The sequence below is a fragment of the Aquila chrysaetos genome, chromosome 15 (assembly GCF_900496995.4).
Source record: "Aquila chrysaetos chrysaetos chromosome 15, bAquChr1.4, whole genome shotgun sequence".
Classification (NCBI taxonomy): Eukaryota; Metazoa; Chordata; class Aves; order Accipitriformes; family Accipitridae; genus Aquila; species Aquila chrysaetos.
This window is the reverse complement of record NC_044018.1, coordinates 17,046,430-17,063,042: the sequence shown is the minus strand read 5'-3', so window position 1 is coordinate 17,063,042 and position 16,613 is coordinate 17,046,430. Positions and strand designations below refer to the sequence as shown.

The 16,613-nt window shown below is 37.3% G+C and overlaps 1 protein-coding gene across 12 annotated transcripts in view; it reads left to right on the top strand.

The window, feature by feature from the left end:
• Window positions 1–16,613, top strand: part of ASAP2 (ArfGAP with SH3 domain, ankyrin repeat and PH domain 2) — a 94,267-nt gene that overhangs the window by 46,026 nt on the left and 31,628 nt on the right. For 8 of the 12 annotated variants that reach the window (XM_030037003.2, XM_030036998.1, XM_030037005.1 and 5 more), the window contains exons 6-12: window positions 4,122–4,251; window positions 6,406–6,491; window positions 7,864–7,939; window positions 8,439–8,525; window positions 10,329–10,337; window positions 14,354–14,457; window positions 14,581–14,650. In XM_030037003.2, the coding sequence (XP_029892863.1) occupies window positions 4,122–4,251; window positions 6,406–6,491; window positions 7,864–7,939; window positions 8,439–8,525; window positions 10,329–10,337; window positions 14,354–14,457; window positions 14,581–14,650 (562 nt within the window). The remainder of the gene's footprint in view (window positions 1–4,121; window positions 4,252–6,405; window positions 6,492–7,863; window positions 7,940–8,438; window positions 8,526–10,328; window positions 10,338–14,353; window positions 14,458–14,580; window positions 14,651–16,613) is intronic. The other 4 variants (XM_030037004.2, XM_030037001.1, XM_030036999.1 and 1 more) reach the window with 1 other exon arrangement.

The following is a 16,613-nucleotide window of genomic DNA, read 5'->3' as shown; positions in this document are numbered from 1 at the left end:
CGTCCTTTTCCGCCAGGCAACTTTCCAGCCACTCTTCCCCAAGCCTGTAGCGCTGCGTGGGGTTGTTGTGACCCAAGTGCAGGACCCGGCACGTGGCCTTGTTGAACCTCATACAGTTATCCTCAGCCCATCGATCCAGCCTGTCCAGACCCCTCTGTAGAGCCTTCCTACCCCCAAGCAGATCAACATTCCCGCCCAACTTGGTGTTGTCTGCAAACTTACTGAGGGTGCCCTCAATCTCCTTGTCCAAATCACTGATAAAGATATTAAAGAGAACTGGCCCCAGTACTGAGCCCTGGGGAACACCACTTGTGACCAGCCGCCAACTGGATTTAACTCCATTCACCACAACTCTCTGGGCTTGGCCATCCAGCCAGTTTTTTACCCAGCAAAGAGTGGACCCATCCAAGCCATGAGCAGCCAGCTTCTGCAGGAGAATGCTGTGGGAAACGGTGTCAAAGTCTTCACTAAAGTCCAGGAAAACAACACCCACAATACTCTGCTTTGAGCCTGAGATTTCATATTAAGTATTTTTATTTTGAAAGAGATTACCTGCAAATGAAATGGAGAAAGCTCTGAATGAATCTGCAGCTATTATGGATGAGATAATAGAAAGATCTGGACATGTTTTGCTCATTCTGCCCTCTTACCCATCCTCCAGTGCAGGATGAGTGAAAGGGAAAAGCTTTCCAACATTTCCAAAGGGAAAAGATGACTTCTCCATTCAAGACTTGGGTGATAAGAGAGTCGTGCTTTACTGTCAGCCGTGACAGACAGTAGGATAAAATACGATAGCGCTTGGGAGCACTCCGTTTTCCAGAGTGCTTCCTGTTCAAGTCTGTGCCTTCCAGGTGCTGTTCCTGGTCTCTGCACCTTCTCATAGATGTACCCAGACTCAGCCTTGCTTACTTGTGTATGGGGAAGGAGAGGAAGAAAGACAGAGTTGCTGCCCAGCCAGCCAGTTCACTACTGTTGCATGTATAAAGGGTGTTCTAGTTGTTTACCCTTGTCTGCGGGCTGAAAATAAATACCAGTCTTTGGTGTGTTAAACAGTAAAATAGGTCCTGTCCTTTTTAAAGTTTAAAAAAATAAAAATCCCTACTTTGATGTTTATTTATACCATGATCTGTATGACAGAATTGATTTTTTTGAAATACAAATTAAAATTTATATTGAAAAACAGTTGTATTTCAAATTGAAGCTGTAAAAATAGTCATATAGTGGAAGCTGAATGGGCAAGACTATTTATTTTGTATCTGATCAACTTTTCTGTTGTAATTCTTCATCCTGTATTTCAGCGTTACTTGTCTGTTACACAAATCTGAGCTCACTGTGTATTAGTCATGTGTAGCTACATTGTAAATGGACTGAAGTGTGCTCAGATTTTAATCCTAGTCAGCAAAATCTATGTATGTGATACGTGCTGCATGCACTTCAAGAACAGCAGCTTCACAAAACATCTGCTTCCTTCTTACTGCTTCTAGAGGATTTTTCTAGTTTGCCCAATTTTCTTACTAATTTTGCTTAATTGATTTGTCTGGAAAACCTGAATACCCTGCAATATTTGGAAATCCCACAGCAGTACATCATAGAACTGTCTTTGCCAGAAGGATTTGGTTAATGTCATAGTAGAGTGACACTGGAAGCTGAGCTGACCCTTGCACTTGGATAGGAAACATGGCCAACCTTTAGCACTCAGATTTGCATGCAACACTGCTGTACATGATTGGTTTGTTTCCCTAGAAACAAAGTACCCTGTAGTATCAGTCAGATAGGTCGTAGCATGTTACTGTAGCAAAACAACAGGTCAAATTCTGGATTACAAAGCTGAAAACATAGTTAGAGACTAAAAGCATAAATAATAAGGAAATGCGAATGTGAAATGCACCATCATGTATCTCTGGTACTTGTCACCAAGAGATGGTTTGGGGTTTTTTTTAAGTATCTCTGAAGTTTTTGAAGCCACGGAGCCTTAAGCTCCAGCAAACGGCTTCAAGGATGTCTTATATCTATGAATTACTTGGTAGATGCTGGTATGCTTTAGTCTTGGTTTAACTACTTTTTGCCTGTGGAGTATGTTTTATCCTTTAAAGAGTAGAAAGGACTCTTTCACTGAAATCTAGTTCGCTTTTTAAAAGGAATTCAATTTCTCAAAACAATGTATGCTGTAATATTGTGCATAATGTTTGACTCTGGCAGTTTTAGTTGTCTTTTGGTTTAACTAGCATTTAGAGACACCTTATGACATGCTAATAAGCTCTTAAAATTTTGGAGGTGGTTATGTCTTCCTATGTTCAAGTATTGTTCTCTGTAAACAATGAAAATACAGTACAATAGCAATTGATAGTTATTAGGCTTGACTCACGTTTCAGTGAATTCTCTGGCCTCATGAATTGTTAGATTAATGTGGAAATTGAGAGAACTAAAAACATCCTGGATCTTTGCTCTGAGGTTCGACTTTTTTAGAACTATCAAGTATGAAATAATGTAAACTCTCCCTAGTGCGTCTGCTAGAGAGGAGCTGCGTATTTGTCATTTTCTATGAATCTTTTTGTAATGGTTTATCTTCCTTGTTCACTGTTGATGTCTTGTTAATTCTTGTGTTTGGACTCTGTATTCTGTGGCTACAAAATGGCATAACTGGCAGTAAGTGGGTAAGAGTACAGACTTATTTTGATGAAAACAGAACATTCTGGAATCTGGAGTTTTTATTCAGGTGAGTGAAGGTTTTCAGAATATTTATTTCAAAGGAGAGGAGCTTCCCTCCGAATGTCTGCTTCTGGGGGGACATGACGGGCTGAGAAGGAGCGTAGTGCTGGCTGGATGTGCTGGCAGCTGGAATACTCCATGGGGCTGGCTCTGCCGTGCCTGCCAGAACGGAGAGCACAGTGCGGCTTTTTGAATTGCTGTTCAAAATGTTTCCCTGTGGGAATGTTACAGGATGGGATTAATGGAATTAATTCTAGTTTTCGCTTGCTGCTTGAGGTGTAAGAGGAGGCAGTTCCTCATTCTTGAGAAGTATAAGCACAGAATATGTTGTTGACTGGAAGTCCTTAGACCATCTAGGACATTTTCCCATAAGCTGTTACGGTAATGTTAACATCAGGTTAAGAGAGCACTTGAGACATGTCATCTTTTCAGAGAGAGAGCTGAGAGACACTTGACTGCCCAAGAGGAGGTACGACAGTGCATGTGTTATTTGTTCCTCTCATCTGCTTCCCGTATAATGCTTCCTCTTGTTCAAAAGCAGTATAGCATTTCCTCAGGAAACTTTTTCCAGAATTTTCAGCTTCTAAACAGTGCAAGTGGCAAACTAAAAGTATTTCTCTAAAAAGTAAATACCCTCATGTATTTTCTGTTATTAATAATCTTTTTTCATATTAGGCTTGTCTAACTGTGTAGTATAATTATGCTACCGCCTTTCGGAATAATATGTAGAATAGCTGTAACAAATGCACAAGTGTGTTTAAGGGAGTTATACTGTATGGTAGGCATTGGTTATTCATTTACATTCTGCAGGAGAACTTGTTTTATTCAGAGCTCTTGGAAAATGTTCATGGAAACTTTTAGGGAATTAGGACAGCTGGTCTAGCAGACTTTGAAGTCTGCAACACAGCCGGCTGGCCGGCATTCCCAGTGCCAACTGGCTCAGTAGCAAGTAGAGATGGCAAATGTGATTTTGGCTTAGGAAACCCTGTATATATAGAAGATGACTTGATGACAGGCAAGACTCAATAAAACTGGTGACATAATTGAACTCTGTTAACCAGTGTTTGGTCAGTTGGGATTAAACATCCCCCTACGTTTTCAATTAAAATTCATTATTTTGTTTCTGGATTTTTTTTCTTCAATGCAAGAACTTAGTATCTTCCTCTTGTATCTTCTTTTGGAATATCTGTCAGGACATTATTTTAACAGATGATTGAATTAAATTTCAGCTACTGTATGTCATTGCTGATCTTTAGTCATTGTCAAATTTCAAACGAAATGTCATCTGGAAGTAAGTCATATGCAAAGCTACAAGAGTTTGGCTTTGCATCTGTCAGTAGACTTTGTGAATAATCAGATTTCCTGAGAGGCTGTGGATTTCTCACTTCATTGACTGATTCTTTGCCTTATAGTACAAAAATAGAGAAGGAGAAAAAAGAGCATGCTAAGCTGCATGGGATGATCCGTACAGAAATAAGTGGAGCTGAAATTGCAGAAGAAATGGAGAAAGAAAGAAGGTTCTTCCAGTTACAGATGTGTGAGGTAAGACTTAACGTGAAATTCATATTGTTCTGCTAATATTTTTAGGAAAATTTTGTAAACCAAAATTGTTTAATGGCAACTGTGATGTTAAAGGAAAATGCTAAGTTATTAGTGGACTCCATTTGCTAAAGCACTTTTTTTTTATCCTGATGTGCTAACTCTGCAGGGAATTTAGATCTTTTCTAATTTCACTTAGCAAGTAAGTTGTAGAAAAAATAAATAATGCAAAGCTCAATTAAAGACTGAGAGATGATAATAAGTAAGCCTTTACACTCCTACTTCATTGTAAGTTATTTTAAGCCCCAGATCATACTCTGAATTGTTCCCTACGCTGACAGCTGTTGCGTTATTATGAGGAGAGACTCAAGTCTAGCACACTGTTGGGCTGGTGCTGAAAAAAAAAGTGCTAAGGATGGAATCCAGTTGTCTTTCAAGATGTTTCAGAATGTTTCTACTTAGAAATCTTTGTGATTTTGCAGTATATTAAATCTGATGTGAATATTTTTGGTTCAGTTCGTTTAAGGGCATGTCAGGTTCCGTGGTTTGGAATTCAAGTTGCTGTGTTCATTCTTTCTATGCGTTGACTCAAAATACACCACGGGTGTTTCTTCTGTTTTTACTATGATGATTAGAGCTAATTTCACTCATATGCCAACATAGCTTAATAGCAGTTGTCCAGAATACCACTTTTAGTAACTGCATGCACTGATACTTAGTAGGAAAGCTTCACATTCCTATACGGAGTCAGACTAAAATATTCAAAACTGATGAAGGGATTTGAGTACCCAATAAACATATGGATGTTGCCAGCTAATTGCCCATCTGTATCCTTCCTAAAAAACAACCAGGAACAGATGCTTCTCTCTTCCTGTGTCACAGCATAGGAGGAGTTCACTTTAGTCAGTTGTAGTGATAGTAAAATGCAGGGTGAAGTCTGTGAAATTGAATCAAGTTACCTTAAATGTGGAATAGCTGAAGTGTATCCTGTATTCTTCTGATTTGGGGGAGAAGAAGTTTAAACTCAGTTACCTCTGAATAGTCTTAAAAGCGGACTTTGTTTTGATTTTGTTAGTAAATCAGAAGTGTGACATATTGAAGTTGTATCATAAGTACAAGCTAGTTCTCTATAAATTGTGAAAGTGAACTGAATACCAGATGCCTAGAGCTACATTTTAAATTAACAGGAGTTAGAGAGGTGATTCTTCTAATTGAATACTATCCAGTGCACATGTCTACATTTAGGCTAATCATCTGTTCACCTGAACCAGTGTAAAAAGCTGCAACATCGAAAACTGGCACTTGGATACTACCTTATTTCAGTGGGTTTAAAACACTGAGGGTGTACTGCGGATAGGGGAAAACCAGATGCATTAGAGCATTGCTAAGAAGATGTTCATTCATTTGCTTGGAGGTCACTGTCTAAGCAGGGGTTAAAAATTGTCATTTGATGGGCAGTTAAAGGCTTCTGTAAATATTTGGTCAGCCTCTAACTTCTGCTTGCATGACTGACATCTTTCATGCTATGGCATTAAGGGGAGGAGCTGTCACTTAATGTGGACTTTGATTGTGTCTTATGCAAAAGGACACTAATTACACTTTTTTTTTTTTTTTTTTTAGCTTGACAGTAAATTTAAAATATGTCTTGCTAAACTGTAATTTGCTGTAATTACTGTGTATAAGGAATTGATAGAGGTAACGATAAAATCAGAAGGCAGATTTTAAAAATGCTTAAAATAATCCCTCACTTTTTTTGAGTAAACTGCTTTCTTTCTCAATGACATCTATTTAGCAATGAATTTAACAACTAGTGAGGCAGATACCTAGATGGGCTGCTAGGTTTAAGAATGGGTTCCTAAATTTACTACACAACCTCTTCTATGCTTCTTTTAACACAGGCTTCCACTAGGAGCCATGAAGGCTGTTTTAACAATTTGAACTAATCATAGTGAAGTATCCCCACAGGGTATCAAAAATCAGTGGTGACAACAATTGCTTTTGTGTGATTAACCCTTGAAGACATTGTTTGATGTGTTCTCTTTTGGGTCTTCTAAAGCTGCAGCTGTTAAAGCTTGTTGAAATATAGCTGAAAATAAAATGTTAAAAAATACTGTAACAGTAATAATTAGTTTCTTTTGTGAATTACTGTTTTAACAGTACCTGCTGAAAGTCAATGAAATCAAGATTAAAAAAGGAGTGGACTTGCTTCAGAACTTGATCAAGTATTTTCATGCTCAGTGCAAGTATGTTTTAGTTTTTTTATAACTACACAATAACTGGAGCAATATTTTGTTTTAAACATTTGACATCATCATAACACTTTTTTAAATTTTCCAAAATAAATGTAAGATTCAGCCGTTCTTGCTGATGTCTTTTGACAAATTGCTTTTTTCATAGATTAGTCATTGATTTTGTACTGTATTCCAAAACATGTAATGAGGTTGAGCTAGTACCATAGAATATAATTGTCTGTTCCAAAGGAGTGACGCACAATAATTTGGCGTATTTCATAAACTACTCTTGAAACAGAGCTATTAGTTTGGTCTATTACTTAGTGGTCCATTAGTTTTGACGGGCTTTTTTGAGTGTATCTAGCAATGATCTAAATTAATTGTGTGCTCATGAAAAATAAATTGCATAAGCAGTGGAATAAAACTATATTGAAAGAATCATTTTTTTCTAATTAATTGGAGGACTCAGTAATAAAACATGAAGCTCTCATTAGAATTATGTACTTTTTTTATGGTAGTCTTACGGAACAATAATATAGCAGTAAAGTCATAGCTATAAACTTGAAAAAGCTGCTGTTAACCTGTTAAAATAGTAAGTTTTCATCTTAAAAGACCAGTCTGCATCTATGTAGGTTTTTTCCTTATATAGCTATGTCGCTTTTAAAATCAGATTCACCATCTGCTCTGTCCATTTAATAAAGTTTCAACAACATAAATGCTGTGTTGTGTTGTCACTTTCATGTCTGCTTCCCAGAGTGAAAATACTTCTGTTGCAAATGGTGCAGCAATTTTTAATCAAATGTGTGTGCACTTGTGGTTTCTTTAAATTTATTTTTCAAATCTCACTTTTTTTTTTTTTTTTTTAAGACCTGGAATACTTGGCATAGATTACATTACTGTGCCAATACAAAAATACATATGATACTGTAATATGTCTCCTATTCAGTTTGCATATAGGCCATAATTAATGCTTGGGAAACAAAGGGGTTTTCCTTTAGTAAGAAGATGGCATCAGACATTAAATTATTGGGCTCCAAGAAGCCACGATTATTTTGCATCTGCTAGAGCTTTTTTGCTGTTCTACAGATGAATCTTGCTTGTTCTGGGCCTTCAAAAAGTGGGATGAGAACCTGTGTTTAAGGTGAGAATGAGGAAAACTTATGTGGCAGTGGATTGTGGCAGTTCTGAATCTAATTGGGGATTTTGCATGTTAGAATAAGCTATGGTGGGAATAAAGAGGTGGATCTGTCAAAGATGCATAAAAAAAAATGTTTAATGTTTTGAAATTTATGGCATGGCATAATAATATGCACACCTTCCTTTGGCAATGTTTTAAATAGAAAATACAAAGTAAAATTTAATAAGTTTGCTTTTTGTTTTTAAGTTTCTTTCAGGATGGGTTAAAAGCAGTTGAAAGTCTCAAGCCTTCAATTGAGACACTCTCCACAGATCTTTATACAGTGAGTAGCAACCTTTCACATTTGTGTTGTAAACAGTTTTTTATAGTAGAACTGTGATCATTTTGGTTCAGGTTGGCTGACTGTTTTAATAGTCAGCATTTTAAGATTTTGAGTAGATTTTTGAGTAAAATTTTGGTTTAATACCATATCCAGAAGCCTTAGTTTTAGTTCAGGACCTCACTGTGTAAAAATGTTAGGAAAACAGCCTTTGCTCTAAAATGTGTACTGACTAAGTGGAAAATAACATGGTTTCAAATTAAACACAAGGAGGTAAAAACAGTGTGAGGCAATATCAAAGTCTTAAGCCAGCAACATCCTAGCCATTATCAAGTTTTCTGGACATATAAAGGAAAATAAACTGATCACATTATCTTTTCTCTTTGTGTTTTCATTCTTGCTGAACATCTCTCAGAAAAATGAACCAATTCAGTAGCAAGTTTGGAAGAACTGTGTTGAAAAGAATAATGTTATTTTTAACCTGTGTTTTTCTTCATTCAAGATTAAACAAGCACAAGATGAGGAAAGACGACAATTAACACAGCTTAGAGATATTTTAAAATCAGCACTTCAGGTTGATCAGAAAGAGGTGAGCATATAAGGTGGTTTAACTTTGGAATACCCATTTTAATTACTTCTAATGTAATGTTAGTAGTTGAAATAGAGTTGTTTTAACTTTGATCAGCCATCTAATTTCTTTCATTTATTCATCTTTGTTTTGGTGCTGATACTGTGAATGTTTCTGACAAAGGCTTTTTTTTTTTTTTTTTTTTTTTAAAACAAATTCCCACTAAAAATATGAGACTTACTGCAGAATAATTGCAATATTGGTAACAAAAAGAAAAATACTTAAGATGGTGCACTGTATGTGAACTAATACACACTGGTGTCTATGTTGCTTAGACTGAGAATGGAAGAACTTTGTCAGTATCAAGGAGACTCCATTAGTACAGTCTTATCTCTGAATAATATTGCAAACTATATAAAGCTTATGTAAAACTGAACTTCAAATCCCGAAACACCTCTTGTCATCCTCTGCAAAAATGACAATTAAGTTTGCTACTCTGCTGCAAGATGCCACTTTTCAAACATGTAAGAGCTGGGTCAGTTCAGCAATCTAACAAGTATTTTTTGAGTTTCGGTTATGATTGCTGTTAGATTCAAAGAATTCTGGAGTAGTTTTATTTGGCAAACTATGATCTGGAAGCAAGCATCTTTTGTATAATCTAATCCTAAATATTGGGTCTACTTTTGTTTCAGATTGCTAGTGCTTCCTCTTCATATAAATAAATGCCAGCCAGCTTCCTTTGTGTGGTTGCAGGGCCATGCGTAAGTGATGAATGAGCCTCTTCCCCCCTTTTCAGATTCTGTTTCTGAGAGGGATCACAGTCAAATAGTTTAGTCTGTAGAGCTCAGACTTCCTTGATCTTTTCCAGTCTTGCTTTCATCTTCCCATAAAGGTTGTGGTGACTCCTAGCTCTTACCGGTGGCCAGATGATGGTTGTTGAGCAATCTAATCTAGTGAAAGATGTCCCTGCCCATGGCCCAGGGATTGGACTAGATGATCTTTAAAGGTCCCTTCCAACCCAGACCATTCTGTTATTCTATGACTTCCTGATAGGCGTTTGAACAGTCTTAAACACTCTTCACTTTGAGGTGCTGTTTGTTACCATGTGAAGTTTGTGATAATGACCATTGTGTACAAAGTCCCATACAGTTTGCAGGCACTTTCTTAGGTTCTGCCTGGCATTTAGGACTCACTGAGGGGTGCATTTGCTAAAAACTTCCAAATTTGAGCTCTGTGGAATGAAAGCCTAGTGATCCTCGTGGAAATAGTGACTACTTGGGATTCACCATTGATTGTCCACTCTCAGTAAGGAGTCTTTGCTGTTTAGGGCGTGTTAGCCGGCTTCCTATTTTATTCGGGTCTTTGTTCAAGAGAGATAATAGAAGCAGTTGGGTTTCATGGTTGCTGGGAGTGTTGTTTCTCTCTGTTTACCTGTTTATCACTGATACTGGTATTAAATGTATATGGAAGATGAGGTGAGCACACATCTTTTCACAGACTGAAAAATGTAATAATACACATAAATTTATTATTTGTACTGGTTTTGTTGCATTTAAAAATACAAGTGTAAAAAGTGCTTTATGCTATATTCATTATTTATTTATTCTGCAAATTTAGGTATAGATGCTTACCTACAGAGCATGAGAAGTACTATAATTATTTTTAAAGTTTTTTGAAAACATCAATTAATCAGTGGGATACCAAACAATCCTGGTATAATTTACTGTACAACCCACTAATATTATTCTTGTTGCACTGTAATTTCTTTTACTATAACTGATTTCTTTTTCCTTCCTGAAACGCATTTACGTTTTGTGACCGAAGTCTAGGAGAGTAAGTGTTACTATGTTTTAATGAAAATAGTTGGCATGATTTCCATTCAGATTTCAAGAAACTGGATTTTTTCCTCTGAGCTTTTTTCTGTTGGTATGAAAAGACTGGTTCTTTTTTTCTCCTCTTCTGTTTTTTGTATTACAAAAAAAAAAAAAAGAGTTTTTTCTTGGGAAAGAAAATTGTTGTAAGACAAATTGGTGATTTCCTTTTCACTCTCTTTTGGGAACTAAATCCAGTTGCTTGATTTGCAAGATTTTGGAGATATATGTATTTTTAATTAAAATGGACTTCATGTATGAAATAATAGAACGTTGACAAATACTGTTTCTGTTGTATTTAAAAAAAAAAAAAAAAAGGGACAGAAACACTCATAGTGAACCTTTTTTTGTTGTGCCTATGTACGTAGCTTCCTCCTGCACAGAACTTCCTCAAACCTGGTTTGTATTGAAACTTCTTTTTGAAACGTCATTGTGTGTACACTTCCATAATTTTTAATTTTTAAACTTCTATTTTTCAAACTGTAGAGCTCCTACAAGTTTCGGGGTCAACCTTAGAGTCGTATTGCCTTCATTTCTCTCTTTCCTGTGTCCTCTCTGAAGGTAGCCTTACTGTCATGTTGAGATTTGCTTCTGCTGCTTCTACGTGTTTGGGAGAACCTGTAATCTATTTAGGCCACTGGAAAATAGGATAAATTGTGTGTTTCTTGGCAAAAATTACAGTGGCTGTGCTATAGGAGAGGCTGCCTGCAGGGGGTTCTGGCAGATACATCTGTTGGAGGCTTTGTGGGGCTGTAATAGATAAGGGATGGACCTCTGAAACATCTTTTTGGCAATGATCCTGCAAATGCAAGAGAAGCTCAGGCTCTTGGAGAGCTGTAAGGGCTTTTTGGCAGCTTTACGTACAGGTGTGATCCAGACAGTCTAAAATCCTGCTCCATGGGAGCTGTGGAATGGCTAGCTAAAATTTGCTGTGTCTAAGTTCAGGCATCTTGCATGGAAAGTTCTGTTGTGTTCAAATAGTGGGGATGATAAATAGGTTTTTAGAATCTCTCTTATCAGTAGTCACAGACCATCTTTACAGAATACTGTTTTCATATTTCTTTCACTTTTAGCTATGCTATTCAGCTTGATTTAGAAGTCAGTCGGTCTTTATAAGGCTTTGGAAGAGATCATTTCAAGCCTCTTTACAGTCAGCGAGGTGATTCACTATAAACATGCTGCAATGAAATGACTCGCTTTTTTTTTTTTTTTTTTTGTATGCCTATCTGCATTTCAAAGCTGATAAAGTGGACAAAGTTCAGTTTCTTAGGCTTGTGTACTTCAGTCTTGTCTGATCTTGTTACTTTCAAGAGATATTTAAAATGACAATACTCTGTGCTAGGTATGTCCTATATCCTGCAGTGATCTGTTTCCTCCCATAGGTAATGTACATTGTTCCTGCTCCTCTGATGAGGCCATTGGGTCTGACCCTGTTATCTGTGATTTGTACTCCTGTTATGTGCAATATGCAAACCAGAAATAAGGGAAGATCCTTTGGGGAGCGTGCATATGGAAAAGGCATGCTGAAATTGCCTGGAAGGATGTTAATTGTAATAGTGATTTGCGGTATGGCATCCCGTCTGTTAGGAGCTAGATCAAAATCATGAACTTGTTTGTCAAAGAGTTGTGGAAATCCATCATCTGGCAATTATGTTGGACACTATTGATTTTGACGTGGCCTGAATCAAGGATTTAAAATTTAAAATCTCCTTGTCTTATCCGTAAGTTCTTTTCATGAAATAGTATTACGTTTTTTAAAGATACTGCTCATAGTAGTGAATGTGTGGAAATACACGTCAGCTACAGCAGCTTCCTCTCTGGTTGAAATAAGGCAGGAAGCTTGTATTACTGGCTTGCCAGTTTGGCCAAACACAGCAGCTGAGCGTAAAAAACGGCTGAAGGGAGGTAGCTGAAACGCAGCAGAAAATAATGCACAAAAAGTAGCAGCACAATCTTAAGTAATGGGAATGGTCTTATGGGCAGGTGTTGCAGGTCATCTGAAATCTTTATGTAATTGAGGATGTGGAGAACTGAAATTAATTTCCTGTAAGGCTTCTAATCTTCTTGGGAATGGAGTTACTTTACTGACTAATGGGAGGCAGAGATCAAGGCATTAGTAAGACACAACAGGCAATGTCAGATCAGATTTTCTTCAGAAGTCAGTAAATGTATGCATGCAGCGGTTCTTAATGAGTGTCGAGAATTTTTTTAAATGTTGTTCTGTTCTTATGTTGGGCAGCCAGAGTGCAAAACCAAATAATTCTGTGTAAACAGGCTGCAGGGGAACAGTAAACAGACTGGTTTAAATCTAAAGGGATGCTTTGTCCGGCACTGACATTTAAGTGGTGGTTATGTAGTGCCTTTAAAAACCTCATATTAATGTTGTAGCTACCTGATACAGGTTTCTAGATCACTAGCTGAGAGGCAGGGAAGTGGGCACAGGTTGCTTCTGCTGAAAAGGACCACCAAGCAGTGCTGCAGCCTGCCTAGAGCTCGGCTCATGGTTCTCGGGACCACTGAGCTCCAGTGCTGTATTCAGGATGAGCCTGAAATCCTGCAGCTTGGAGGTTTGGAGTACCAAGTGCACTGAAGAGGGGTGTAGGTGGTAGCTCTGTCCCTACCATCATATTTCAGGCATGTTGTGTTGTCACTACTGTTGAGGAGGATCCTGAACACCTTTGGCTGCATTAGTAGCTTTGGTAGCAGAATCTACTGCTGGAGCTTGTAAAGGAGCAACATTCCATCTGAGCTGGCATTCTCTGGGGAAAAGGACAGTCCAAGTGTGTTCTTGGTTTTAGCTGGTCTCTTCCACTTGCTTTTATTCAGAGATGTCTTATACTTAGGCTAATAAAGTGTATGAAGCTAACTGTAGTTAGAGAGAAACTATCTTCTTAATCCATACTTTTTAGATCACTGTATATTCTATTTTATCATGTGTACACTCTGAAAACCCCAAATGATGTATCCTGTGATTGTACTCCCAGTATATCTGAGAGACACTATCTCTTTAGCAAAAGAGATTTTTTTTATCAAATTAGTAAGTTTATTTCTTAATAGATCTTAGGTTTTTGCTTAGAATAGCTCAGATAGTCTTTTAAGTGAGGTGCTTTCTTTGTGTCTTTTTTCCTTGCTATGCTTGTATTATCTGCCATGTGTAACAGAGGTGTATTATGTCCATAGAGCAAAGATAGTAGAAAAGAAAACAATAAATATTATAAGTACCAGTCATTGTTATTGTAGGCATTGCAAAGTCCATCCCATCATGTTACTTCTGCTAATATAGCATGATACATCAGATTCCTCATTATCAGGTGCTTATTTTTTAAGAAGTTGGACTCTGGCAACAGTGGGTCCTGCCTCTGGGTAGTTCTGAGAGCAGTGAGAAGGTTAGTTAATCCTTGTCACTTCCTGTCCAAGAATTCTACTTTGTTCAAGATATTTTGGTTTAAATTACTCTTCTTATGAAAATAACTTCTCGATTTTCCTGTATGCCTCCTGAACTATGTTTCCAGGAGGTCTCTTCTGCTTTTCAGACAATAACTTGACTCAGTTTCCACAAGAAAGACCACTTCTTCAAATTTATGTATGTAATCTTTTTATAATGGAAGGGTGCACTAGGAATTGCATGTGGTAATAATCTTTAGTGTTTGTACACTGCAGTGTTTGCATGAGTTGGAAAGCCCGCTGCTCAATTAAATTTTGGGTTAAAACCCCCATATATTAAGGCCAATAGCAAAGCTAAAATAAAAGCAAGTAAGAGGATTTTGGCAGGTGCTGATAATGGCTACTTCTCAAATGTTTTTTGTGCCATCTGAAAAAAGAAATGGATCTTGTTCTCTCTCACTGAGGAGGAAAAATGTGCTTTGTTTGGCCTGTAGGATTAGACCAGGAAGGAAAGGCTCTGAAACTCATTAATAGGGGGGATATTTTGGTTGAAATGGTGGAATGCATTGCAAATTGCTGTTCTGTATATTTCAGGATTCTCAGATTCGTCAGAGTACAGCTTACAGTTTACATCAGCCTCAGGGAAACAAGGAACATGGCACTGAACGAAATGGTAGTCTGTACAAGAAAAGTGATGGGTAAGTACTGCTGGATTCTACTGAAAAAAAAAATAAAATTAGGTCCTAAGAGCTGAAGTAATGTAATACTAAATGTATTAAAACTGAGACACTTTTTTTTTTTCTTCCCCCCCTTTAAACTAGAATCAGAAAAGTGTGGCAGAAAAGGAAGTGCTCAGTTAAAAATGGTTTTCTTACAATTTCCCATGGTACAGTAAGTATTTGTTTACAGTATTTTATGTACATGGTTGCTAATACAAAAAGGCAAGCTATGCTGCTCTATATTTATAATTTGGAATTAGCTAGACTCCTGATGCAGTGTTTTGAATATGATGGATACATTTTTTTAAGGCAGTCTTTCAGAAATATGTCAAGACATACACAGTATCTAAAAATACAACTGTTTTAATGCTCATGACTGTTAATGGGAAAAAAATGGCTTTTTTAATGACTCAGTTCATGTAAAGTGTTCATATTGTACTAGGCTATCTAAAAATACAAATTCTAACTTTGTTTTTTTGGAAAGATATGGTTGGGCATTAAGCCATCTTTTAGATACGGGTTAAACAACTTTTCATATTTACAAGACAAACTGAGAGAATGCTGAATCTCTTCTCTCCCCCACCTTTGCTGCTCTATGGGTAATCTGTTACAAAGGTAGCTTTCCTGGGGAATAGCTGTAGGGGAAAATCAACTCTGAAGGCAACTTCTACCGGAATGACAAGAGATAGAGAGTTAGAAGTCCCTCTTTCTTGGCTACCAATATTTGAAATGCATTAAAAAACTTATTATATTTATACTTTTAAAACTGTATACTTTCATATTTTGGACCTACTACACTTGGCTTTGAACTGAGCTGGTTTTGCTTTCCCATAACTTTTCTCTTTTTATATTGCTTTCTCAAAACTTTCAAAAAAGTTTCTTAAGGCAAAAATCAACTCAGTGACAGTATTTCCCACTCTTGGTCTAATAAACAGTCCTGTTTCTTGATCCTGTTATGAACCGTTCTGTTCTTCATCCTGTTATGCCTGTTGCTATGACTACAAGTTGACCCTGGCAGCAAAAATTAATCAATCTCTCATTTGTGCATCTAACCACAAGCTGTTGCCTTCTGAGTTGACAACCAGGAGTTAAGGAGGAGTGCAAAACCAGGCCTGCGAAGTAGAACCATTACTATGGCTTTGGGATTGTCCACCAGTTTATCACTGTTCTCATTTGAGTGCATATGAGGGCGTCCTTCTCAGAGAAAAGTCTATTCTAAACTGGTGTCTCCGTGTGCTGTAAATGCATTTGGCATTGGACAAGCAGTAGTGGTACCAGTAGAAGTTGTAGCTAGGGCAGCTCAGAGCTGGCAGAGGCTACAAAATCCACTTGTAGAGCAGAATTTTAAAACTTTCACATGCAAGTACAGTTACTGAGTCTATCACGATACTGTTGTTCTTCTTTTTTTTATAAGCTGTCTACCAGATGGTCTAACATTTTTAGAAGCAGTAAGTTCCCACTGAAATCAGTGGAGCTGTAGCTGGAAATCAGTTGCTAAGGTAGATACTTAAATGTGGGTTTAGTTATGTGGGTTTCACAGGTTTGGTCTTGAGCTTTTTATATTACAAAAGAAACAATTACCTTCTTGTTTAAAATACACTCCTAAAAAGTATTTTTACTTATTTGCTCACTTTCCCCTTATGTATTGATAGCAGTTTTGTGTAAAAAATTGATGCTTGTTTTATATACATGGGAATGGGTAGAAGTAATTTCTGTTTGTTAAGAATTTTCTGGGCTGCTCTGAACTGAAGCAACGTTGATTTCCAAGATTTCTCAGGATTGGTATCTCCTGGTCTCTCAAATATGACATGTCATTCTCTCTTCCCAGCTGTTCATCAAAATGAACCATCTCTCAGAAATTCAGTTGTCAGTTTTGCTTGGTCAAATTCAAATTTGTCAATGCTTTTTCCTCTAAACGCAAAGTATTCTTCATGGCTTTCTGTTTTTTGTTTGAGTAGCCTCTATTTATGAGGGACTGTTTTTTTAGTTAGTTTCCAGAACAGCTATCTTCAGGCAGTTGCACATGCTGTATTCTGACTTAAACTTGCCTGCGAAGTGCTCTCCTGATACGGATGGGGAAAGTATGGTTGGTTCTTTGTCAGTCACCCAGCTGTAATGCTGAATACACGTGTCTG